This window comes from Notolabrus celidotus, chromosome 4 (assembly GCF_009762535.1).
Source record: "Notolabrus celidotus isolate fNotCel1 chromosome 4, fNotCel1.pri, whole genome shotgun sequence".
Taxonomy (NCBI): domain Eukaryota; kingdom Metazoa; phylum Chordata; class Actinopteri; order Labriformes; family Labridae; genus Notolabrus; species Notolabrus celidotus.
Window position 1 is genome coordinate 28,803,749 of NC_048275.1, and position 27,650 is coordinate 28,831,398.

The following is a 27,650-nucleotide window of genomic DNA, read 5'->3' on the forward strand; positions in this document are numbered from 1 at the left end:
TTAAATTCCACAGCCTGCGTCATCGTTCTGCAGAAGGGTCACATTTTCTCTGCATGTTAGCAGCTAATTTCACGTCCTTGACTCCAGCCCGGCTGAGGAGCAGGGTCACCTCCTGATGGAAGCTGCCAGAAACACAGATTTACTCCTCTGATGTGCTGCTCTGTTTCCTGAAGGTTGACCGGCTCTCATTAAGCCGCTTCCAAAGATTGAAGTTGATGTTTGGTCTGACAGTGCAGCCCGCCTTGATACCAGATGTTCTCCTGACCTTTAATGGTTGTAACCCCACCGTGCAAGCACAACCCGCATCCTAAATCACATTAAATCTGAAAAAAAAAAACAGACCTCTGGATTATCGTTTGCATAATCCTGTTAAACTGATAAAAAAAATAAAAACCACGGCAGCAGGAGGATTCATTCGCTTCACATTCCTCAGTGATGTCAATACATTACTTAAGCTGCAAGTTAAACTGTGGTGCAAACTGGCAGGTGGCCATTAACTTAAGAGGTCACGAGAGGTTGTGGTGGATGTGAGGCAATGTCAGGGCATTTCAATTGACTAAAAGTAACCAAACATTATAGGAGGAGCATCATTTACAAGAACCTTTACGCTGTAGAGATTCCAGTGATTTTAAATATTTGTAGATATTCCAAAGGATCTTTGTTCATATATCATAATCATAATTCTTTATTCAGAAACATTTTTTGCAGTTTTTTGACAGTTTAATTATTTTGCATTTTAGAACCATATTATCAATGTTAAGCAATTTTTACCAGTGTAGATCACTTTGCTAGCTCACTGATGCTGATGAGCCCCATTTAATTCAACAGCATTTGTACTTTTCAGAAGTTTCATCATGTCAATTCAGACCTCTTCAACAAAACTGACTGGCATGTATCTAGTAGCCACCCAATAAGCAAGCTCTGTCTTAACTTTCTAAATTCAGTTTCATCCACAGATCTGTGGGGATTTGCACTCCAAAATATTGCTCTGTCGGCTTTTGTAATGTGGTAGCCCGCTGACATTCAGAGATACTTCAATTCTATTTGACAGACGGTGCACAATACTTTGTGAAGTGAGACATCCAGGAGTTCTTTTACAGTGAGATATGATATTCAGTTTCTTTCAGATTTATGATTTTCTTAATTATGCCATTTTCAAAAGGAGCAGTGAAGTTTAGACCCTCTTATTCCAATAAAAGAGTGTGCATGTTTGCAGGTTTGCTCATCAGTTTGCAAGTGTGCTTTAAAAGAGCAAAGGATCACAGGTGCATGTGTGCATGTGCATTCATGTCATTGTGCAGCTGTGTGCATTTTCTTTGAAGCAGTGTGTGTCTATGAGGGTGAACTTTGATTGACAGTGAGAGAGCGGCAGTGTGGCCGTGCCTGTGGTCGAGGCCGGCTCTGGGTGTTAAGTCGTCAGTATGAGGCATATGTCAGAGATCAGCGCCGGACTGCAGAGATCACTGAGATGAGGAGGGAGGAAGGGCGCTGGGGGTCAAGAGAGACGGAGATTACTGGGGGCTCTGTGCCCTGACCACAGGCACAATGGCTGCTCATCACACACATACACGCACACACTAAAGCAGTGGACACACACACAGCTTCATGCAAAGCTGCGTGTTAATACGATTGTCTTCCTCTCCTTTGTCTCAGGAATAATGAGTGGGGGAATAAGAGCCTGGCTCTTGAACCTCTTCAACCTCTTAAGTGTCGGCAACTGAAGGAAAACAGAGCGCAGGGATTAAGTAGATGTGCCGAGATCACATTCTGTCGCAACAAACAAAACACTTCACTGATGTGGATAGGAGTCGATCTAAGGTCTTATTATGTGCAGTACAACAGAAGATCAAACTTATTTTATACCTCAAAGTGACGGTCAAACATCTATCCAAAAAAAAAAACAGCTGCACAGATGCTGCTCTTTGCTGACCAACTACTTCAATGGTTTTCAACTTCTTTTTTTTTTTTTTTTTTAGCTAGGTGCTATTAATCAGGCAAAACATCCTGACAGAAAATAAAAAGCCCTTCAAAAAATAAAATATATCACTGCACTTTTAGCATCTGGTTAAAAATTAACCTCAAAACTGAAGAACACTTTGATCAGGACAGAAAAGTAAATTGAGGGAAGAATAATTTTAAAACCTTTATGGAAACATGACTTGACAGAAGGTCTTTGGCGCTTGGACTCCACAGACAGAATTTTTGTAGTTGTAGGATGTTGGCTCTGAGCGGCAGAGTGACAGATCTCCACTTGAGTGTCGACACTGGTGGTGGTGGCTTGTGACTATGCTGAGACCAGATGGATGAAAAATTGAAGCTGATTATTCTTCAATGACTGAGCGGAGATGGGGAAGTGGAGGGGTGCATGTAAAAGCAGCATGAAGCAACTAAAGGCAGAAAATAGTTGTTGTTTTTTTAAAAGGAGCAGAGAGATGATAGGCTAAGAATGAGGGCGTGGCACAGTACCATTGGATAGTTGAGGTCAGCTGATGAGAAAACAGATTTCTCAATCGCAGCCAGAATAGTGACAGCAGGAAAGTCAATGAGCATGTGTGGAATGAAGACCCTGAAGACAGTCTTCCTGATTGAACTTATGCAAGAGTATCTTTTTATAATGCAATCTTGCTTCACGTAAATCATGACAAGAAATCCAGACACTGGTGACAACTGCTTTTCATTGTTTATATATATGGACTTAAAAACTGTTCAAACATCCGATTAGGAGTGTGATTAATTGATAACGACTTAAAAACAAACAAACAAAAAAAATAACAGTCTTAACAGTGTTAAGAAGACACAGAGCAACATAAGGCCCAATATTTCCTCTCTTTTTAGCCCTTTTTGTACTTTTCCAAAAGATTTAGCTAAATCTCTAGCGCATTTAATTTAAAGCTAGTTATTAACTTGGTTTCTGCTGCGAACACTGTACAAGAAGTTACTTCAGTAAACATTCTCCTGAAGAGCCAACACATTTGGGGGCGTGGCTACCTGTGAGTGACAAGTAGCTGCCTTAAAAAAGGCCTTGTTCAGCGTTCAGTATGACTAAAAGAAATGATGAGTCTGCTACTTGTGTTTTCATTACCTACATTTTGTTTCAAGCTTATATTTAGCTTGCCAAAATTAGCTTCACAAGTAATACTGCACCAAATTATGTTGGACCTTGATAACCAAGCTACCGGCATTGTTATCTGATAACTTTTGTATGTTGGTGACCCCTCACCCGTCTCAATGTTCACCCTCTTTTACAAATATTTTGACCTGTGGCTCCAAAAAAACAAGAACAAGGATGTCTACAGATACAGACAAATGTCTCATTTGACACTCAGACCAGTTGTCCAGAAAACAATAAATTATATCACCATGGCTACGCCTGGTCCTTAGGCACGGTCTATGATCTGTTTGGTGCAGGTAGTGTGCAGTGGAATTAATTAGAGCTGAAGAACATTTAAAAACAAACTAACCAATGGTTGGAGGACACTGAATTCAAAGACTTATGACACTTTAACCTGAGAGGGTCGTGGGGGTCTAATGCCCAATCTCGAAAGACTTGAAGTGATATTCTAGGACTTATGAGGAGTTTTAATGACTGATTAAAGTTGTAATAATCTGTATCTATATATTGTCGTGATGTTTCTGTTTTTGTTACCTGGCAAGAAAACAGGTATAAATTGGCATTCTTGCTAACTCCTGCTAGTAACGCCAAGTGTTGAAACATGAATCCAATGCAGTAGTGCATACAAAACTGGAGTTCCTCGAGTGTCCATTAGCGGCTGGCTGCAAAAGCAGTGGATCCCCATTAGTTTCCATTCTACAGCACAAATAAACTTGTTTACGGCCTGGTTCGAAAAACAGTTTTTGTCTCAACAGCTCTTTTATTTGGACCCATCAATTTTTATCACATGAAGGCTAAAAGTTATGAATAATTTGGCGTAATTTGGAGCATGGCTGATTTGCCTGACAGGTGGGTGTGCTGAAGTTGTTTGCCTGGAGGCTACAGGCCCGCCTCAACTCCACCTCTGCGCATGTCTTGTCTAGAGTATCTGGAAGTCAGTACTTTCAATGTGACGACCCCGATCTGTGGGCTTCATGACACGTCTCAGAAACCAATGGGTGACATCACTCGAACCATGGACACCTTCTTATAGTCTTTCGTTTACACCCTCTAGTTTTATGTTGATGTTTGCAATGTTCTGTCCTTCTCTAAATAAAACAATATATAGATACATTTATCACTTGTTTGTAGTTCTGATTCTGAAATTGTGGGTTGTGATATAGCTTGCTGCTTCATTTATAATGCCCTGTGGAGGGACTTTGTTGATTCTAGTCACAAAAAATAAGGACCCCGGCGACAATGAGGGTTGAAACATTTGTTCAAAGTCTTGTGACTGATATTCTGCCAATGAAGCAGCACTAATATTGCTCATTTGTAAGATTAATACAACTACTTGTTTTATCATTAGATTGCTATATATTCTCCTAAAGCAATCCCACACTAAAAAATGCTTAATAAAGTAGACTTGAATTATGGCTGTACATATTTTCATGCTTGGATCTGATAACAGGATCTGTGTTGGCAGACTGGATGAGCACAACTCTTCTCCCCCTCGACAACTGTCTAACTGGCTGTGCAACAAAATTCTGCTGCTCTTCTGCTCAAGGGTCTAAATCTACCAATACGAAGCTGCTGCATGCTCAGGAAAATCCTCCTTTGACTGAATACTTGGTTAAAAAAACAAAAAACAAATGTGCTATCTTTGTACTTTTGAATCTATCCCTCACTGCTCTGCAATGCTCATCACCCGTATGTGATCTGTATCACTGGTGTTCTCTGTGACCCGACATTATTGCTTGTGTTTTGTGGACAGAGGGGGTATGTGGAGCAGGTAGCGATAAGAATAGCTGTTTTATTGTGCGGCTGCTGCGGCCCTCTAATGCTGAATGTGTTATATGAGGTTGCAGCATGCCACGGTAAGCTATGTGCATGTGACGCATGGCTGAGCAGCATTCCTCCTCCTGAGAGCATCGTAGGGCAGAGATATTAGGGCGGCAGAGAGAGAGAGAGAAAGAGGAAGAGGAGCAAGATGAAGGGGGTAGACAGGAGAGGAAGGGGGGAGCAGTGCCGGGAACATGTAGTTAAGTGGAATGAAGTACCCTTTGTAGCAGATAAGATCATTCTGCTTCCCTGGCCGGCGTCACTAAAGCGATTTGAGCAAAACAAATGTAGCTGATTATGTTGTTGGCAGAGCACAGAAGCCCTGCAGATAAACAGTCCAAGTACCAAGAGACTGGAATGTGTATTTCTCATGTATGCTTTAATTCCAATAATCAGGTAGGCCAATGTTATGCAGCTGGAAACAAGGCATGGTGGAAAGTCCACACTACATGTTACGGTAGAGGAGACTAAACGATGGATCAGTGGCCTCTGTGCTCAGATGGTCGCCCAACTTCCAGCAGGGCTCGTAGGCACCCGGTCCAGGGGTGTTCTGTTAGATACACAAAGAACACACATACATGTGCACAAACATAGATTACTTTATTTGTCTATGCATCCAATTTGAAACTCAAAACTCTTTAACAAAAAAAAGGGAATCGTGGTCTCCTCGGTTTTAAAATTGCAGGCCTTTATACGTTTCACCCATTCAGATAATAGTAAATTCAAATACAATACAATATATCTAAAATGTATGTGTTGCAAGTCAAAATCTTGACTTCAATAACTCAGTTCCTTCCACTCAGCACTGAGCAGGATTTCAACATACAATTTAAAATCAGGTCTGAAAGTTCAAGACTTGATATCCACCAGTTTTCAACTACCTTAAACAAAGTCAAGACTTAGTGTCTGAAAACGTGTTTTTATCCATCATTTTGATCAATTGTTTATTTTATGGGTGAAAGGGGAATGGAAGTGATTATCACAACAGTATTTCTTCTAAGTTATTTTCAAGCAATTCGCAAAGATAACGTTTCAATATCTTTCAGTACTGCTTAAGGGTGCTATGATGTTATCAAGAACGTTGTACATCATAAAGGGAGAATTTTTTTAAATGGGAAAATGAAGATTTCTAATTCTAAGGCACTAAGGCTGTGGAGCTCCAACAATGAGAGTAGAAAGATCCCTGGATGTTGACGTCATTAAATTATACCTGACAAAATTTCAGTGCCATATAATCTTGCTGGCTAACCATGATAAGCAAAGGGCCATAGACGAGGTTTTGGGATCAAATCAAGCTCTGGTCCAATGATGGTCTTCTTTGGTGACTGTTACACTATAACACAGACATTTAGCCATAATTTGTACAAGATGTGACTTTAAAATCAATCTTAATATGAGTCAGTGTGTGACCAATCATGAGACAGAAGTGGTGAATCATTGTCTCTAGACGTTGTTGAAGCATTCCCTCTTAAACCAGTTTTAACGTACATTCAATAGAAAAATGGATACTTGATTACAATTTCCAATGGTTATTGAGGATTTTTAAATTTGTTGAAATTTACAGATATCACAGTAGAATTGGTGGAATCAGAAATGCAATTCTTAGTTATCGAAATAACTTAATTTATTGAAGCTAGAAACAATGGTCCATACATATCCAGATATCTACAACACAACTGTATCTATTAACAACTTTTTGTTTTCTTGTAATAGTGATATTTTATAGTTTAACCATTCATCTTACAATGATCTGATATTTAATTTCAAAAAGGAAATTTCCCCAGGTCAAGATTTGAGTTGATCAGATCTACAATCGTGAATTGTTTTGTTGATTAGTGGATAAGTGGAACATTTCAACATATTCAAATGAGGTTTCAAATTCAATAATTGTATATTTAACTGGAGAAATAGGAACCAAGAACTGAATTAACAAACTCTTTCAGTGAGCTAGACTTGTCTTAATGTAATTCCAACATGTCCAATATACATGAAATGTGTAAAAATTGTCATTGAATAAGATTTTCAAACATGTTATCTAGACTTGTTGAAATGTTATTTTTACTGAAATTAAATCAATACTACTCTCTTGTATTGATTGAATAATAAATTGATGATTTTTGTGGAGTTCTCTATTACATGTTGAGAAATGTCAGTCACGTGTCTGCTTGAAAAAATAAGCCATCGGATGTTGAGGGTAATCCTTGCTCCTTAACTTTATTCACCATTATTTGCTTCATGCTGATTGGAAAAGTGTGATGACCAAACAGTAACTTATTTCCTCAAACATTGACATATTTGAAAAAAACCTCATTACATACTCGGACGATCAAAACTATAAATATTTAACATTTTTACTCACTCAAAAAGAATTTAACCGCAGATGAAATAACATAAATCTGTACTGAGCAAAATTTTAGTCTTGAGCCAACTACAGAAACAAACAAGCAGAATTTGGCAGAACACCTGTTAGCATCCATTTAGGTGATGCTAGCTAATGGTGAAGTCACAGACTCACCGAGTGCGCAAAGTGCAGCCGTGGTAACCTGGATCTGAAGCAGGACGTGATGCCCCTTGAGGGTCTGGACAGTGGATCATACTGGCATGGAGCAGGTCCCTCTTTCTACAATAGTGAGAGATAAAATCTGTTACTACATGGTTGTGTTGGTTCTTGACTCTGATTGGTCATTAGGAAGAAAAATTCCATAGCAATGGTCTGTAATTTCTTGTTAGCAGACCAAACGCACCACTGCTAGGAATCAAGCTCTAATCCCAGACTCTGACAGACTAATGTGGTAACTTATTAATGAATGTTGATTTACAGTGGGGAAACTTAGAAGATACGAAAGGGAGGCAAAGGACGTTAAAGACATATAATGTGAAGGGTACAACGAAAGTGAAGATGGTGCATAAAGTAACCATTAATGTCACATGGTTTATATAAGGGGAGTGTTTAATGACTGCCTCATCACTCTGACAGTGACAAAGCAGAAATCTGGTCCAGTGCTGACTCATGAGGTCCTGTTAACCTTGTTTTACTTCACCATCAGTACAAGGGCTTTGCTCATTCCAAGAAGGCGTAAAATTACATAACCCCAAATATAGGTTGCGATGGTATATAAGACGCTGTCTGTTTTTGGAGGTCTCTCTGAGGGAAAGCTGGGAATGCAGCCAACTTTTTACATGTAAAAAAAGTGTTACAAGTGTGTCCTCAACCCTTAACTTTACGGTAAGTGGGGGTGTAATTAGTGGGATATTATATGGTGCAGGTTACTATTGCAGAGAAAGACAGGGAAAGACTTGACCCCTCCGCTGTAACAACACACTCACGTTGCTTTATCTCTACTGATTGATGAATTTGGTTATCAGGCATTAATGTGCATTTATTGTCCAACATCTTCATCCAAAATATTCACAGCTCTTAGAAAATGTTTTCCAGTCCCTATTTATTTATCTTTTTGTGTGTAACTTTGGTCACACCATTAGTTATTTAGTTGTGGACAGCCAAAAGAAACCTCTTGACATGAGCAGAAGTCTAGATTTTGTTTGTTCTTAAAAAAGTTAGCTGACAGTAAACCCACAGCACCCTGTTCTCCAGCTCCAAAGGTCTGTGTCAAATCCACCTGCTATATAGAGGTTTTTACAGTGTAAGAGTCAAATGACAAGTTTTCTCCCTGGGACCTATAAGCTGGTAACACTATGCTGATATCTAAAGGTTGCACTGACAGTCTTGGATGTTCTATTTTAGTGTTGCATACCCAGATTTTAAAGAGCAATAATGTATGGTTTGATTCCTGCCTGATTTTTCAGACTGTGTGATTGGTGTTTAGGGTTAAACCCTTCCTATTCCTACTTCATTGCCTTTCACTTCTCCTTTCCTCTTACCCACTAACACACATACTGGTCACCACCAGCAGCGTGCCATGCAGAAATAGCATCACCCCCCTCCACCCTCCTCATCCTCAGACATAAAACTGTCCCTCTGTCCCTGAATGCAACACCAGTCACTGTTTTTTTAGCTGCTCCCTGATTCTGACAGAGACCATGAGGTTTTCTCTTCTCTGCTCCTCAGACGGACAGTTTCTAGCATTACACGCCATCTGATCCCCATGGCCCATTCAAATAACCCTCGGCGGCTGGCCCGCTGCCCATCTCGCCATCCAAAAAGGTGCTAATGCAAGTGTGCTTCATAGGAGCCGGTGGACAGTCGTGAAACAGTTTCACATGTGTGTATGTGTAGCACCTGGCCTACTTTGCTCTAGTGCCACAGCACGCCAGAATGTCATCCTGAGTGGGGAAAGTAACTGACACGCACTGAAAACACCAGTGACTGTTTAGCCTTTGATTCAACGACAGCGCCATAGGAAAGCTTTGCTGTTATTCTGTCTTTATACTTTAAACCAAAACCAACTAGTGCCTTTATAACGGTGCCCCAGTGTGTGATTTTACTGGAAGTCACAGCAAATAAGCCTGACATGTTATCGAACAGCATTAGCTACACATACATGCACACTTTAACACAAATACACTTACAACATTGTTAAGTTTGGCCAGCTCTGTGATTTACAGTTTTGCCATTTCTCCTTTTTACTACTTCAAATGCTGACTTACCAATGGAAATAATCCCAAATTGCACAAAGCAGTGAGGCATAACAGACCCATCTTAGCCAGTTAAGAAGTAGTTAAGGAGGCTATTTAAACTTTGATCATTTTTGATTGGAGCTAAGACCTTGATAACAGAGGCCCTTCAATCAACAAGAAAACTACATCCAAATTGAATCCGAATTGTGCTTACTTTCAAAGTCAGGAATAAAGTACACAATAGATAAGTAACTAGTCCGCAAAAATTTGAAATTTAAAGGCACAATGAGGAGTTATCAGGTTTTGTTCATCTGGTGACCTCTCAGGACATAATCAGTGTTGAAGACTGCATTTCCCATGAGCACCATCACTCTCTGTTGTGTAGATGTAGCTCTTGCCAATTTGTGCATTTGTTGTTGAGAAAATTAATGGAATACAGATCTTCTTATTAATACTAATTTTCTGTAGCCTTTCCTAGTGTTTGTAAAATTACTAACTGCAATGTAACATCAACCAAAGCTTGTCGTTAGCTTACAAAAGTTGACCAGACGTACTAGTTAAATATTACCCGTCACAGCCCTGGTGTTATGATGTGTGCTCTGGTGTCCTGATTAATGTCTGTATAACATAAATATGCACACAGTTTAACTCCTTAATCCTCAAAGAGCAGTGAAGCATTCACACACTGTCATAGGATCAGATTGTGGATCAAATTTGTTGGGTGGAAGTAAAGCGGTTCTGTTAGCAGCCATATCTATATGGCCACCATAAACACTGCAGCACTGCGTGAAGCCAGATCCACTTCCAGAGTGGGGCTAGCCAGACAGTTCATTAACATTTAAAGCTACAGATACAGCCTGTTCTGAGTAGGAATGAAACAGAGGGGTTTACAGGCACGCCAAAATCCAATATCGAAGTGGTTTTTGAGCAAGAAACTTCAAAGACATGTTTTGGAGATCTCTGAGACCAATATAAACTTAATGAGAAGGAGTATAATATGTGACCTTTAAATCCTGTTCATGGACATGTTGCTGTTTTACCAACCAAAGCCCTGGTTGCAGAGTTTCTCTGTCTAAAACAATACTTCAACAGAAAACGTATGTCTTTTTCTACTCCTGCTCCAGCATCAGTCATGAGTACAAAACATAATGCAAAAAAGAAAATTATCGGAGGGAAAAAAAACTCCTCCTGCTTGGTGACTTACTTCTCGCGACCAAACTTTACCAGCAGAGCCAAACAAAGACACTTAGGGCTGAGTACCAATGATAGGCTCAATTGTATTTGCAGAAACTCCAACCCAAACACAGGCACTACAATTCAGGAGAAAGAAATTACTAATCTTGTTGCTGATAATCTTATTTCACTATGTAGGTCATGAAGAGGCATCAGTGTCAGAGTGAGACAATTTCAACATCAGTTAAAAACTCAGCACAGTGCCTTTGAGCTGAACACGCCTGAGAGAAGGATCACTTGAGTTAACACTCTTCATCCTGTTGGAACCATAAATGTCTGTATTCAATGTCACACAGTTTAGCAAATAATTGATCAACTTCAGGGTGATGGTTTAAATAAAATCAGATAATCATCTACATATAATGGCAATCTATCCAATAGTACACTAACTTCACTAAATACAATTTTGATTGGCTGGATCATCTTCAGAGGACTCCTGACATCTTTATGATCTATTTTTAACATTTAGAAATAAAATTAACCAGCAAGCTGCATTAAATGTAATATCAGAGGATCTCTGAAATCAGCAGGATTCATCCTCAGAGTACAGAGTGAGAAGAATGTCTTCACAATATCCATCCACCAGTTGTTGATATATTGGTATGTGGACAGAGCAGCTTTGGCATCCATAGCGCAGAGCTGCTGGTGCGGCAGCAGGTATTTGGATCAGCAAGTTTTCATGCTGTAGTTAAAGGTTGAATCACTTGTGTGCTCATAGAGGGAGATGTGTATTCATATGGAAATGTGTGGGATTATGACTTTAATTCGCTTGAATCTCAGGGGGGGATTTGTTCCTTCAGCACAGCACGTGCAGACAATTTTGCAAAAAGGCACAACATGTAAATCTGGGACGCACTGTGGCCTGGGGACTGAAATTAAGTCAAATCAGAAAAAAAAAGATTCTATTTTGTTGTGTTCCCAAACATCCTCAGATCACTGGAGGTTTTTCTTTGAATGTGTAGCAATCTGTGTCATTTTATTCTTCTCAGAGCGTCTGAGGGAGGACCAGGAGCTTTCACTGTAAACCATTAAGACTATTCATTTATGATGTGCTAATGTCCCGTCAGGCCAGCTGTCTGAAAGATCTGCACTTCCAGTTAACTTCGCTGCGGGATTTGTTTGCTGCTTAACCTTTGACAATAGACTTGTCTTGGAGTTGCTGTGACACCACTAACAGCAGAAAACTGCTCCCAACTCTGCAGTAATAACACCCTCGGGATGTCTTAGCGCCTTTCCTTCTCTGTCAACACTCAGCAGCTGCCAGCACGGCTCAAATATCCATCAGCTACCAGCACGGACACAGGGCGAAGGCTGTGACACTCTGCAACATGAACCACAGATGACTGGTCAGCCAGCACGGGGCCATAACGGGCCTTCAGATGATACAATCAGACACCCTGTGGGATCAGTTTTCTCCAGTCCTTGTGGTTGTCATAACCAGCTCCCGTACAGCACATACCAGGTACACATTAGCGCACAGCTTGTAACCAAAACCCATTGAAAGTGCATTGTAATGAAGCCTTTTTGTAGGCAATGGAAACACTGAATGGTCCTAATAACTAGTCCTGGTGACTGGATACTTACAGGTGGAAAGCTGATCCGCTGCACAGTAGAGCGAAACATCACGTGCCTGCAAGAGGAGGAGAGAAAAGAGGGGGGTGGCTGTCAAAGAAAAATGGAAGAGTGAGAGAAGAAAAGAATAAGGCCAAGCATGATCAGAGCAGAGACAATGAGGAGCAGGGTGGTGATTGCTTCTCCATCTCTGTGGTGAGGGGAGAGATGGATAAAGAGGAGGAGGAAGGATTCTGCTATGAAGAGATGATTCACAGTTTGTCTGCTCAGCTGTGATGTGAGAGTTAAAGAGAGGCTGTTTGTTGAGCTCTTACTTGCAAGGAGTCTTCTCCACTGGTTTCTCACTCACATTGTAGTCGCAGGGTGAAGTGTGTATATGCTGGCATGAGGGGAAAAGATAAAGATGGGTTTAAATGTAAATGTCAGTATCACTATGAGCTGCCTTTATTTGTTTTATGGTGTTACATTGCAAACTTGTTCTGCTTCCAGGAAGTCTGATGCAGGTGCATTTACTTTGGGGGGGGAATTCAGTTGTTACAGCAACCCAGACATAAGTACAATCAAGAAAGAAGTTTCAATAAGTACAAAAAAGTACAAAATAAGTACAAAATAAGTACAAAATAAAATAAAAATAACATAAAATTAAATTAAAATAAGTAAAATAAAATAGATAAATAAAGCTAGAGTACAATTTAGACATATACAATGTTACAAATGGAATTTAAATTAAATAGAAGTAATGACTGGTAGTATTAAAAAATAAAATAAAAAATGTTTCAGTAGTGACAGGTTGACATGGCGTGATTATGGTTGGTAATGACAAATTAAGCAATAAATAGAAATAATATTTGTATGTAATATGACCATGGGTTGTAGTTAGAATGTAATATAACATAATATAATATAGCATTATAATGTATAATACAGTATATTATATATTATAATGCCAGCAGCAGTCAAGAGAGAGTTCGGGATGGGATGATGGAGTGTGACAGACAGAGCAGGGATGTTGTGAAAAAAAAAGAACAAAAAAGAACAATTCATTTATACTTCTGAAAGAATACATTTACTTAAATCGTTTGAGTGTTGAGGGCTAAAATCAAGTTATATCATTATCATCTCTGATCTAAAGAGATCCAAGCTTAAAAACATTCAAAATATGGTATACAAATGTGAAATAAACCTAAGTGAATAAAAAACAGCTTTACTGTAACATTGATTATCATAGCTTGTCTGATTACTTTCCTGCTCCCATACCTAACTCACCACCTTTGCTACTATGAGCTAAAATCAAAGCTTGACTTCTTCTGACGCTAACATTACAACTGTTCTATACATGCCACTAAACCTAACATGAGCACTTTCTTGCTGCTAACCAACATCACATCTCTGCTACTTCAGTAAGGCTCTGTTTCTTCTATAGCCATAGACAAAGTGATAAAAGACCACTTAAAGGTGACATATCATGCAAAATCGACTTTTTATTGGTTCTCTACCTGAAATATATTCTACAAACCCCCCGAAAATGAAAAAAATCCATTCTGCCCCTGTTTTGATTTCTCCACCTTTCTGTAAAAGTGTGTGAAACGAGCCGTTTCAGACTTACGTGTTTTTGTTACGTCACAACAATATCCGGTCTGTCACGGAGTCAGAGCTTGGAGCTTGTTCAGCCCATAGACTGTATAAAATACAACTCAACTTCTCCTCCATTTTTCATTCCCTGCACACGTGTGCTAACAAGGAGCTTAGGAGGGAGGCATGCTAGTTGTAGGCTGTCTTAATAAACACAAAGGTAGGTTTCACTCCCCACGTCTGCAGATTTGAACATCTAGTGGATGATTTTTATTTTTCATGGAAAAGTGCTAGCGCTAGTTAGCATAGCCACATAGCTACATGTCGTAGCTGTGTACCAAGATACACGTCGACATACTGACAAATAAAACAACAAGAAACACTAAATCTGTGACCAATCGTTGAGAAAGGTCCTGCTGCAGGCGCCTCTCTGTCAGGATCAGATTCTGGATCAAATTCAGAGGGTTGAAGTAGCGCAGTCTGTATGCAGTGTGTCTATTCAGCCAACATGTAAACATTAGATCAACGTGCCAGAGAGCCAAGGCCACATCCAGTTCCTGAGGGGGCGTGGTCAGAGGGAAAACAGACCGTTCTGCGGAGGGCTGAAAAATAGTTTTTTTCAGGCTTGCCAAAATCTGATATCAAAGTGTTTTTTTGATCATAAACTTTAAAGACATGTTTTGGGGACCTCTTAGACCAATATATTTTGATGAAAAGAGTGTAATATGTCACCTTTAAGCTAACATTCCTAGCAACAAAACTCTCCTAATACTATTGCTAAAATCACAAGTCTCTTCATGCTAAAGCTAACATGACAAATCTCCTGCAACAGCAACTCACATCTTATCTCTCCTGTTAACATCCCAAATTTACTGGTACTATAGTATAAATCACAACTCTACTGCTACTATAGCTAATGGGTCAACTCTAGTGCTACTATAGCTAATGGCTCAACCTGGGCTCAACTATACTCAGGGCTGGCCCGTGGCATAGTCAGTATAGGCAAATACTAGGGGCACCAGCCATCCATAGGGGGCGCCGCTAAATGAGAGGAAGAAAATTTGAAGATAATAGGAAAAACAATATTGCTTTATCTAATTTAATTTTGGATTAAATTGCGGAATGATGCAAGTAAACATTTAAAAGCTTGTGATTCACTTTTGGTTTTAAAAATAATGGTATGCAAATCAGTTTTTAAGTGTTCATGATTTACCTGTTTTTGTTTTGTTTTTGTTTATTTCTTTACACTTTGGAAGCTGTTAGCTTAATTAGATAGAAAATGTAGGCTAGGTTTAAATAAGCATTTTGTTTCTGCCTTTTCAGTCATCACTTAATACATTATTGTTGTTTAAAGTGTCTGCACTGTGAAAATTATTGTCATATAATGACAGAATAAATTCTACTACTATTACATTATGCATTTTGAAATTGTATTATTATTTTCCTGCTAAATATCAGTGTTATTACCATTTTATTAATATTCTTTTAGAGATCATTTTTATTTCAAAACAAAGGAAACCTGTAGAACATAAAGCTGGATGTCAGTTGTCTTTCAGTGTATATGTGATGTGATTGTTGGAGTTGGTTATAATACAAGGGGCACCAGTTAAAATCTTGCCAAGGTACCAAGTCGGTTAGGGCCGGCTCTGACTATACTGCTACTGTAGCTAACAGCACACCTCTACTGCTACTACTGCCGACACCACAAGTCTCTTTTTGCTGTGAACAGCATAACAAATGTTTCATTACTGTATCAATTTGTGTGTCCGTCTTGCATAGCTACCATTAAGCAGCAGTAGCAACTCAGTGTCTGTTGATGCCTGCTCACTGTGACAGCAGCAGATAGTTGGATTAAAGATGGATTAAATAGCTGCCCCAGGTAACAGGTGAAAGTACCTTGATCAGGGGATCTTAACATTACCTCACATACTAGACACACGTTACAACTACAGCCAGATTACATAATGGAGAAATGGAGGAAAAAAACTTTACTATCCAACACATATTTGTGATAAAGTGATGTGTTGCGATAATTTATCTGTCTCGTTAGCTTAATCAATTAACAGCTGCATTTTATCATCACTGACTAGTTGCATTTGCAAACAGACTTTTTATAGTAATATTAAGCACATATTTTCCTTTACTTTTTCTTTATTACTGCTGATACATCTGTAATGATGTAGCTTTCTTGATAGAAGAGGAGATACAAGATAATTTAATCTCCTGGTGATGAACAACAAAAAGCCGTCCACAGGTCATTTAGAGAGAGCAAAAAATACTGTAATAACAACTGAGCAATAACAACATTCATAAAACAGTTATCTTGATTATGATATTCTTGATCCACCTCTGAATATCTCAACTATGTTTATTGTCAGGTCTCTTAGAGGGGGACTCTTCATAAAGAATAACCTTGTGTTTTCTGTAAATTTAACAGAGTAGAATTTCACACATTTGTTGCAGCAGCTGAGAATTCCCAAGTTCTTTTCAGTGTCCTTCATACTGATGTCAAAGTAAAGTTACAGAGTAATTACTAGTAAAGTAATGGGATATGTCAAAATGTGTTCACTTCTGAGAAGAGCTTGCATTCAAGCATGTTGTTTTACAATGTGCCTGTATTTTCAGTCCCAAAATAAGCCAGCCATCTCCAGGCTCTGTACTTTAAGGTACCCTCAAGAGTTCTCTCAGTATATTGAGGTTTCTTTGTATTCCTTGTTTCTAACCAAAATAGTCACTTGTATCCTGGCCAAAAAAGTTTTGAATGTTTTTTCTTCCTCATGAACATGAACATTTAGCATTTGAAAACGTGAATGGCCTACATACATTATTGCTCTCTGTTAGCCATATGCTTGTCCCACACTGGTCTTCTACAAACAGATCTTAGGGTGTGGAATAACCTGTTTGATAGGTATGCTTTACATCCATGTACTGTCTACTGCATGTACAAGAAGAGGGAAAAGGCCTATAACAAGTCCATAAAGTTCCATAGACCTGGGGTGAACAAAACTTAATGCTGTTTCTTTAATGCACAGCAATGAGTGTCCCAACTCCTTTTCCAACTTTCGGCAAATAGTTATTTTCCAAACTATTCCCATGAAATATGATTCCCATGACTGAATTCAAACTATCCACATCAGGAACGACCGGAATAAAGAGCATTTGACACACTATTTTCTCTGTTACATTATATTAGTGGAGTAGGTTATGGTCACTTTTTAACCCTACCTCGTCCCTGATGCCCAGGGTGACGATGTCAGGTCGTGGACAGTTCTTGAAGGAGTAGGAGGCCTTGTGCTTCAGAACCTCCTGTATGGAGTCAGTGTAGCCATAAGCTCCTGGTAGAAGTAGATCCCCATTACGTATGCCCAGAGTTTGGGCTCTTCTCCCCACGCTTTTAAACCCATAGGTCTTCCTCACAGGGTTGAGTTCAGCTTCTTCGATGAAGTCACGGATGTGATAAAGACCCGGGATCGGTGTGTCCTGGAAGAAGATGAGAGAAGAGAAGTTTAATGCATTGGTGCTTGGCAGAGGTCAACCAATGTATTGCTTGACCTATATTATCATCTATATACCATGGTAAATGGTTACTAGCATGACTACCCTTGTAAACTGCTAGGTGGCAGTTTAAGAAAGCAAATTCAGCTAAAGAAACTGGAACACTATTTAAACAGATTTTATGAAGTCAAAATATAAAATTCCATTATTTTATCAATCTAAATGCAAATGTTTTTTCCTGTTCAAGTTATAGGATTTAATTGAATTTTGACAATACAAAAGAAGAAGAATTCTTTAACTTTATGCCTCTTTACTATGCATAAGCAGCATGGGAGCAAAATCTGTTTGTTCAAACGCCTATGTCTATAAGTGCTCCTTTGACTTCAGAGCCAGGCCTGCCGTTCATATACAAAGACTAATTGTCAAGCGAACTGACCTATTGTCAGATCTATATGATCCAGCCATGGAAAAAAGACAGCAGCTGGTTAACAATGGAGTGTAAAAGCTGGATCACATCAAGATAACCTGATAATTAATTAGGGGTGTGCATTATTACACAGAATGCACTGTGAAGCACGCAGGGGCTTGACTCACAGGTGTGTGAGAGACAGTTAATAGGAGCGTAAGGACATCCATTAATGTTGACTGGATCTACTGTTCTCTCTTCTTGTTGTATTGTGTGTGTGTGTGTGTGTGTGTGTGTGTGTGTGCGTGCGTGCGTGCGTGCGTGCGTGTGTGTGTGTGTGTGTGTGTGTGTGTGTGTGTGTGTGCGCGTGCGTGTGTGTGTGTGTGTGTGTGTGTGTGCTGGTGTTTACAGACTATGAACCCACCCTGCAGTGTGACACCTACTTTTAGTGTTCCCAGCCACCAGCTCCCCCGGCCACACCGCTCCACCTTGTCATCGGCCTGCAGATAAGGAGCGCGCACACACACATAAACACACATAAACACACACAAACACACAGTAGATTGGCTCTGCTATGATGACATTGCTATGCCAACAATGTGTTGATACGTCTCCACGTGTCTTGTCCTGTCTCATCCTGTCCTCATTAAACACACACAGTTACTCTGGCTTTGAGGAGCCTTACCTTATCTGTTCTATTACCGCCCCTGGACATGTCAGTGCCTCTACGAACGGCTCTGTTTTTCCATGCAGCTGCAGCCCGCTCTCTCCTTCACTATCTGCTTGGCTGGAGATCCTGTGACACCTGACCACCATTAAAACTGTGACTGTTACTATAGCAGCGACTCCACTATCGATCAATTTTTCAACAAGCTGGCCTGGTAGAGGGCTAAATTTAGACTCGCCGACCAGTTTGACTGAGACTGAGACACAATGGTAAGCCAGCACCGAGGAACACTGTACATGGACCACTTAGTTACTTAAACCTTATCATCATTATCCACCATTGTGTGATATTTGGAGGGCCTCTGGCATATTGATTAGAGGTGATATGAATGTATCATTACAATGCTAATTACATCCCAGTACAAGATGAAGCAAGAGAAGAGGTCTTATTCATCTAAATATTTAAAAGGTGCATGACTGTTGTCGCACCACTTTCCAAACTAGGGTCTTCAGACCACATGAGGTCCTAAAAAATAGACAAGAACACATCAGTTATGAACATTTGTATTTCCTTTGAATGTAAAAGTTGATTCTAGGATTTAAACCTGGGCTCTATTTGAGATGATTTCTTGTGAAATTACTTTTGGCTTCAAACTGTCTTGGGATAGCTCGAATCGCTCAAAATAGCAACACAATGGACTGAAAAGGCTGCAATGTAGTCTAACGTGTGTCCACTAAAAGTCCTTGTTTGTCCCACTAAAAGGATCAGGTTATTCTTACAGTTTGACAACGAAGTATCTGACATAAAATGAGTATCTGATACAAAACAAGTCAAGGAGAAGACTATGTTGTTTCAGACTCTCTGAGACATTTAGATAGAGACCCCTTTCCTGTTTTCTGACTTGCAGGGATACGTCTTTGTGACCCTTAAGTCAGCAGAGCTGAGGGACAGTACAATAAAAGACCAGATGTTAAGATAAGTTTGGGCTCTGTAGTAGGCTATGTCAGTGGTTCTCAGACCTATAAAGACTCTCACTCTTGGTGAACAGCCTTCTGGGAGTCAGCAGATTTTCAGAGCTGTTCTCCTAAGCATTCCGGGTGCTTGTTTGATACTGGTTTTGATTCTTGTAATAAACGTATTACTATGCAAGCAAGCCAATGTCACGAAGATTGCTTCTACATCTACACATCACTGGCGGTCAAGATACAACAACATTACAGACGGGATTCTTACAGATATAAACCATTTGTGGAAGGAAAAGGCTATTTTCAAAGCTTAAGTTAAGACAAAACATACAGTTTGAATCATTAAGTAGCTGGGTGCTTTAAGTTACCTGCAGTGTAGACATTTCTGTGATTTTGTTTATTGAGAAAGAGGGGCTTCAGTTTTGATATTCACCCTTATGAATTCTCCTGAACTTACTCTCTTAGTGGTATATGACGTGTTAAGAATCTCATCCCTTGTGGCATACCAGGCCACACACAAACACACAAACACAGTCTCCCTCTGTCTGTCTGAGTGCAGCAGAAATAAAGACCATCACCTGAAGAGAAAATCTCACTCTGGGAGCTTAAGCACAACATTCAGCCTTGTTGCTAGGCGACATTGAACACATGGTTTGAGGAGGCCAAGAATTCATGTTTACACTGCTTGTCAAGGACGTCTCATGTGACCTGAGAGTATATGAGGAGACATACACAGATGAAACACACAGTACTGTACGTCTCTCTGTACCTGATCTCTCTATTTTAGACTGGACTGTAACCTGTGCGCTGTGTCGTTAGCAGCTTTTACAAGTAAACTGTGATCACACTTCCCACTCAGGTTTTTTTTTAAGTCTTGTGATAATTGGTTTTGACAACATGCAATCTACTTGTGTCATCAGTTCACACCTGAAATTGTTGCAGGTAGTGCTGTTCCCTTTTTGTTTCAGATCTTGGAGCTGAACTTGTTTCTGGAAATCGACTCACGTTGAAGCTCAAAACATGACACAAGATTAAGGGAAATATCAGTAAATGTATTTTTTGCACCAGTCCTTTTTGGTATGAGTTTTAAGTGCACTTTGCTATGCTCTAAATGTTTAAACGTGCATCCACAGGGAGCAGAGCATCATGCATGGCCGACCGAGCCAAAAACAACCCTCACTACTCTCAATAGGAAGTCACAACCCATCAAACAGCTATAAACACAATTTAAGGATTTCTTAGCGCTTCAGTCATTCCGACCACCGCGAAGGATCAGAACACAAAATAAAGCAGCCAGCATAGAATCCACACAGGAGCCAGATCAGAGGTCCACAATAGAGCTTTATTTTGTCATTCATCAAAATAACAAACTTAGTATCTCTGCAAGCTACTGTAACAAACTCAATAATCAGAAATTAACAAACAAAAAAAAAAAAAAAAAAACAGAACAGGTACACCTCTATTTACACCATGTTTCTGATGTACGCTCGATCACCTGCACCGAGTAACTGTGGGGCAAATGCCAAATAAGACATGAGGCAGCTTCTACATGGTGCCATAAGCAGCAGACGACACGTGGCCTGCAGTCGGTGGGGAGCTGGACAGAACAAGGCTAATTCAATGTCAAGTACCATCGCGTGCACTTCAAATTAGAAGCCTTTGATCCCACTCGGTGCTTTTGTTTTGATGACAATACAGATTTGATCTGAGCTTATCTGAACATTAAGAGGCATTGGCTGATGCTCCTCAGTGCTTTGGGGAAGTAACAGGGGACACGTTCAATTTAAAATGGTAAACATTTCATATGTATTCTAAGCAACAAGAAAAATAAAAGATCCTATCAAAAACGGAGCATCCTGTCCTCAATACAAAAATGGGAATTATTACAGGGTATACAAACTCAAGGATCCATTAGAACTGAGAAAACAAGACAATTTTCAAATCCGGGTAAATTGTAAATTTTATTGGAAAACAAAAATATACAACTTGGAATGGATTATTTGAGGCATGACCAGAGGTCATTAAAAAAAGAAAGAGAAAAGAAAGAAAGTAAAAGTAGTGAGTAAAACATCAAAAAGCATGGTAAGATTAGTCGTTTTCTGGTATATAGAACAGCAGATACAAAAAGAGTTTGTACGAGTACCTAGGAGATACACCCGTGTCATTTTTTTGCAGTAGTGCAATGCTGAGAGATTTCCATATATACTTTGTCCGTAGTCCATGCAGAGTTTAAACTCCTCTACATCGTTTCCATGCCAACAGTGTTGCCAAGTGACAACCAGCTGACAGGTTTCCAATGTCGCCATGCGTGGTGGGGCCCCGAGCACACAAGACTGGAAGATTCGAAGTTCTCCGGCTCCCAGGGGCCTCCGCAGGCTTCTGGTTGTATGACCGTTCTGTCACTCCAAAACACCATGACAGCAAAAGAAAGGGACATGGGGACAAGAGCCTATGCAGTTTACATGCAGTTCCTTTGGACAGCAGAGGGGGCGGGACGAAGGGGGCTATTAAGATTTTACAGATAAATTACACAAAGAAAAAAAGGCAAATTATTTATATACGAAATCTGTACAAGGCCTTCACTTCGCCGTCATCATTTGTACGAACTCTGCAGGGAAGAGAGAAGAGAAACAAAATGTTGGACTCGGTGTGTGATGACTGAGTAGGAATGATCATTGAACATGAAAATAAAAACATGTACTAACCCTCATAATTGACCTGTCCATCTCCGTCAATGTCTGCTTCCCTGATCATTTCATCCACCTCCTCATCAGTCAGCTTCTCCCCGAGGTTTGTCATCACATGGCGCAGCTCAGCAGCACTGATGTATCCATTACCATCCTAAACATTGCAGCAGTCAGTTAGTAACTGCTGTACTTGTTTGTATATGCGTGTGTGCGTGTGTGTTAGTGTATAGACCGTGTTTACCTTGTCAAAGACACGGAATGCTTCTCTGATCTCTTCCTCGCTGTCTGTGTCCTTCATCTTCCGGGCCATCATGGTCAGGAACTCTGGGAAGTCTATCGTTCCATTACCTGGAGACAGCAGACAGATATCAACAAGTGATTAGTGTCTGGCACATCCATGTCCTGTGTAAATATGTGTCTAGCTGTCTAACTGAGCTCTCACCATCAGCATCCACTTCATTGATCATGTCCTGCAGCTCGGCCTCTGTGGGGTTCTGGCCCAGAGAGCGCATGACTGTGCCCAGCTCTTTGGTGGTGATGGTGCCATCTCCATCTTTGTCAAAGAGCGAGAACGCCTCCTTGAACTCTGTTTGCAGAAAAAGGTGGAGGCTCTTCTTTAGAGGGGCACATATGCTACACATTAATGCACATCAAGACTGGCAGGATAGTAGTTTTATTGTTAAAAACACAGCAGAGGCCTGAATCCCAGATAAAAATATGCATCGAACAATCAAGAAGGAAACTCAAATATCTGCAAATCAGAGTAATACAAGCCCTTAACGAAGTCCTGGCATTAAAAGGGCACTGCACCATCATGTTTTAGGTATAAACTCGCTCCAGCAGACCGACCAACTCTTCTGTTTTTACTCCCAACTGCAGTAGTTTGTGGCTAAACAAGGACAACAAGCACAAGAGCTAGCAGCAGGGCGGTCAGAATGACAGCCTGTGTGGGTCGCGGAGCTGTGAGGGATGAGGACAATGACACGCTCATCAAGTCTGATGAGGCCAACGGGCAATGTGGAGTGGCATGCAGCAGCTTGTCAGCATCATAAAAACCACAACCTTCCCTGCCATTTGCAGGGTCAAACACACAGGGCAACACCCTCTTTGTTGTGAGGGAAGTCCTGTTGTCTGCTTGGACTGCAGTAAAGGGACAGAAGGGGAGGAGGGGGTGTGCTAGCCATTAAACCCAGAGTCACTGCGGTCACTTACTGTGCTTCAATTGATTGTTAATCAACCAAAGCCAACACATTAGCGTAGCGGCGTGTCTGACAGAACGATCTAATGCCAGCAAAACATCAAGCGAGGTTGTACGCACTACAGCTGAGTCAACAAAAGTCAGAAGCATAGTAATCAGCATATTGTGAAAGCTGTGATCGGATCTGAGGCGAGTCATCAGAAACTGAAGACGTTCAATACGCCACAACATTTTAGAGAACACACACAATATAGAGAGCATCCCTTAGCACACACTGGCAGTAATGCCTTCAGTGACACTCCTCCTGCATTCTTGACATTACAGCATGTTGGTTTCAGCACTGGTCCAGGTCCTGCAGGCCGGAGTTTTACTGCAGTTGTTCTTAAAGCATTCCACCCAATAAGAACACACCCAGGGCAAAGGACGCTAAATGCACACTATGTGAAAGGTGACTGATCGGCCAGAATACACCGCCCTTCCAGATTACATCATTTAATTGCACAGCGACCATGAAAATGCAAAGTTTTCCATGAGGGAGTCCTTCTGCACTGCAGAGCCAGCAAGCAACAGCCGTTTCATTCATTCCTGTTTTATGAGCAGCAGACCGCCCGGTGGAATGCCTTAAAAGGCAAAAGTGTAAATCCACTGCAAGGATCCATAACACAGACAGCTTTGCGGGACATGAGGAAAGTAGAAGAGCGATGTCTTACCAGCAATTTGCTCCTCTGTAAGCTGATCAGCCTGAAAACACACAAAAAAAAGAGGTGGTCATTTAGAGCAAGCTACACAACGATGACATTCAGATTGAACAGTTATGATAATCCAGAGAAGCATCAAGCCTCAGAGCCAGGGACATCCATTTTGTGAAAAATGATGCAAGCTTATCTTTTTGCAGTGAAGTGGTAGGAGTTGGGCCTTTTTATATGTGATCATCTTATATCATTCAGCTCTGCAGAAAGAGCTTTCTCTGTCTACTCCAGAACAGATTAATTTAGTCTATCTTTAGAATTTAACTATTCATACAGATGTAGCAAGAATGTGGCCTATAAATGGTGTCACATATAGTACTACAATGGTGTCAATTATACTTGTAGTAGGCCTTACGACTTTAAGAATACCATGATTTCACATGAAGTCAGACAAAATTCTTCTTCTTTAATGAAATGTAGTACCTGGTTATATAGAGTATTAATACACTGATGTCAGTAATAAGTATTCTAGTTACCGAACACAATATTTTAAATCAAAACTATTTCAAGTGGTATTTAATGCCTGACTTGACTCTTTCTGCAAACATAAAAATGAGCTGCAATGATAAACACATGACTTTGTTCTTGTTATCTCATCATTATCTCTGTATAACGTTGTTTTGAGCATATGTCTGCATTGTTTGCACGTTCAAATACAGTTCAATAAAGTTTGGAGGGAAAAAAACAACCGTGTTCGATGACGCCAACTTTGTCATATGCAATGAATGGACTTACAATTTGGCGGTAAGAAGAGTTAGCTTGGGTAGAGCTAATGTTACCTAGCTGAATGACTAATACAAGCATTCATGTCAGGCAGAGCTTCGGGTTAACAAACATTATACCCGCGCTACACAAAACCGCACCCAGCACTAAGGTTGGGATACAAGCAGCAGTATTACAGTATGCAAAGTGACGATGCTACTGTATTCATTCAGACTCAGGTTTAGCCAAAGCTAGCTTAATCAAACAAGCTATCATTACATAGAAAACTAGAATGCTGTCATATATAGTCAGACACTGCAGTGGTTTAGACCCACTGCAGGCGAACAGACGCGGTTGAAAATTCGCCCCCATTTAGTCTGTATTGGACGCGGATGATTCGCTACTCCAAGCTGAAATACAGAGCGTACCAAGCTGGGACGCCTGTCTCCCTCACTGTGCCATCAACCATGCGTCTTCTTAAAACACTACTGAGTAAAAACCTCCCTGTGTAGGATTTTAAAAACTCAGTAGTCGCTATAAGTGAGCAGCAGAACCCTAACCGCTGGGCGGAAGCGAGTTAAGGCGTCTTGGTCCGCACCACAGCTCCAGCTCTGTTACAACAAACGTTACGGTGTACTAACATTCATCTTGTGTATCAAAAAGAGAACAATTAAATCAGTCTTAAAGTAAAGGCTGAAAAGTAAAAAGAAAGCGTTTCTTACCATTTGGATGAAGATGTAGTGGCGTGTTAACGGCACAATCCGTTTGAAATGAGAGCCAAACTGAATGTTCTGAATCTATGAAACACTGAGAGAGAGGCAACTGGACTCGCCTTTAACGGCTACCCCAAACTCCTCCTCTTTTCAGTATCACTCCGCCAGCTTACCTTCTCCTTCCTCCCTTGATTAATATGTAAAGCGATCGAATGGCGAAATATTGCATCGAAATAATCAATATACACTCGCTGTGCACATTTACAACTGATACGTAGGCTTTTACCATCGGTATTAGAGATTATATTCCGTATTGCTGACGATCTATGTAGAGGCGTATGAATACTTTCTGCTACTCTGTGATGTGGCACAAGACGTAGCTGAGAGAAATCGCGCTCTCTGATTGGTGCGTTTGTACCTGCAATGCGTCACTCCCATGGTCTGCGCTGCTGCCGCTGCATCTTGTCCATAGACATCCCAGTCAGAGCCACAGGCACAACAGACAAGCTTGTTGCATTGTGTGTGTATACATATGGACATTTTCTGTAGAGGGTTCCAATAAAGATAGTTTTGATAAGTAATTAGCTAGCAGGAGCAGAATTAGCTATTTATAACTGGGGTATTACTGACCCAGTTTGCGCTACGGAATTTTGTGTATACCCTGTTGCTGCCTATGTTAAAGTTCTGATGACATTACACATGTTTCATTGTCATATTGATGCTGTTTTCTCGTTTCTTTCAATATGACCACTGACTGAGATGGAGTTCAGTGTGGCTCAGAGTAAAGTTCCTCCTGTCTGCTTTGCAAGTCTTCATCACTTTCGTGCATAATGAGATGCAGTGTCAGGACTGAAGTGTTTGTGTGCAGCAGTTTGTAATAGATGTGTGATATGTGACGGGGCCTGCAGCAGGCGTTGCTGTCAGCTCACTGTGGATTTTCAGGTCTAATTGTGCTGCTGTTGTGGATGGGATTATCTGATAGCCTTATTTCTTATGCCTGACTGCTCCCCTGTCTTCCAGTGACCACCTGTCTCTAGCCTGCTCCCATGAGAGATGCAGAGGAAGAGGAGGAGGGTGGACAGGGATGCGCGAGGAGAAGGACTTGAATAACCACCCAGAAAGAGAATGTACTAGAATCTCCATGTCCCTAAACAGCCCCCCCCCCCTCCCATTACCACTGCCTCTCTTTTTCTTATTTGCCACAGATTGTGTAAAGCTCAATATTTCACACATAATGTAAGAAACGAGAATCCAAAGTGGTTCCCACTTCCATCTGCACTATTTGCAGAGGTGATGCTGCCTGGGCCATGTGATCTGCTGAGCAGCTTTAGAATGAGCCAGGCTTTTTCCCAACCTACCTAATCTGGAGCACATTGGATTCTTTTCATTTAAAGCTGTTTTTCTGCTACAGGGTTTTTGTCACCGTGCAGATTATGTAATGCCAAAGGTGACGGCACAAAGGCCCATCACAAGAAGCAGATAAGCTGGAGCATGTGTGTGCGTCTGTATGTGGAGGTGTATTATGTGTTCATTCACCTTTTGCCTTTTTGAAAGTACTTGGCAGACATTTAGTATGTGTTTGCCTTTAACACTGAACTGCGCCTCGTCTTGTATTCCGCTGATTAAGACATAAGTGCAGAATAATTACGGTGTACAGGGTAGAAAAAAACTTGAGGAAATTTATCAAGTTTAAGGACCATTTCTAGATACTTGAGTATTTCAAATTTATACTTCTACTGCACTGTAGCTCAATGGTAAGTAATGTGCTTTTTACCAAATTACATTAACTTAATAACTTAAGATACTTTCCAGATTCAGTTTTACAAAACAAATAAACAAACAAATTATAATCCATTGCTATGGATCAAGAATAAACTCTGTTTCCTTTCCAAAAATGTACAAGTAACCCAGGAGTGTACGTAAATGAAATTCAGCCTTGCCAATATCAGATTCAAAACCTATTATAATCCTGTACCTAAATCTACATTGTTCTGAAATGGCTCATTCGTCACACTGAGCATTTTTACATTTATACTATAAGGGTTTTAGATGCTACTACTTTTGCTCTTCTGAGTATTTTTAGTCTGTGGTACTGCTGCTTTTACTGGAGTTAAATATTTGAGCACTTCTTCCACCTCTGAATTGCGCCAATAAAACTGTTGTTAGAGGCTATTGGGTTA

At 40.4% G+C, this 27,650-nt stretch overlaps 2 protein-coding genes across 4 annotated transcripts; both read right to left on the minus strand.

The window, feature by feature from the left end:
- Positions 1 to 5,293: 5,293 nt before the first annotated feature.
- Positions 5,294 to 20,001, minus strand: stpg4 (sperm-tail PG-rich repeat containing 4). Of its 2 annotated transcripts, XM_034681611.1 has the most exons (8): positions 19,879 to 20,001; positions 18,475 to 18,594; positions 18,233 to 18,289; positions 17,114 to 17,368; positions 12,631 to 12,695; positions 12,329 to 12,374; positions 7,449 to 7,553; positions 5,294 to 5,483 (listed from the first exon to the last, which is right to left on the minus strand). In XM_034681611.1, exons 2-8 carry the CDS (start codon positions 18,502 to 18,504, stop codon positions 5,379 to 5,381), a joined length of 663 nt encoding a protein of 220 aa, XP_034537502.1. In that variant the 5' UTR covers positions 18,505 to 18,594; positions 19,879 to 20,001; the 3' UTR covers positions 5,294 to 5,378. The 2 variants fall into 2 exon arrangements, with proteins under 2 accessions (XP_034537502.1, XP_034537501.1); XM_034681610.1 differs by lacking the exons at positions 18,475 to 18,594; positions 19,879 to 20,001 and having other exon boundaries at positions 18,233 to 18,408.
- A 1,362-nt stretch (positions 20,002 to 21,363) lies between these two features.
- Positions 21,364 to 25,604, minus strand: calm2a (calmodulin 2a (phosphorylase kinase, delta)). Of its 2 annotated transcripts, XM_034681615.1 has the most exons (6): positions 25,480 to 25,604; positions 24,017 to 24,047; positions 22,551 to 22,694; positions 22,350 to 22,456; positions 22,127 to 22,262; positions 21,364 to 22,029 (listed from the first exon to the last, which is right to left on the minus strand). In XM_034681615.1, exons 1-6 carry the CDS (start codon positions 25,480 to 25,482, stop codon positions 22,001 to 22,003), a joined length of 450 nt encoding a protein of 149 aa, XP_034537506.1. In that variant the 5' UTR covers positions 25,483 to 25,604; the 3' UTR covers positions 21,364 to 22,000. The 2 variants fall into 2 exon arrangements, with proteins under 2 accessions (XP_034537506.1, XP_034537505.1); XM_034681614.1 differs by having other exon boundaries at positions 22,551 to 24,047; positions 25,480 to 25,558.
- Between the last annotated feature and the right edge of the window lie 2,046 nt (positions 25,605 to 27,650).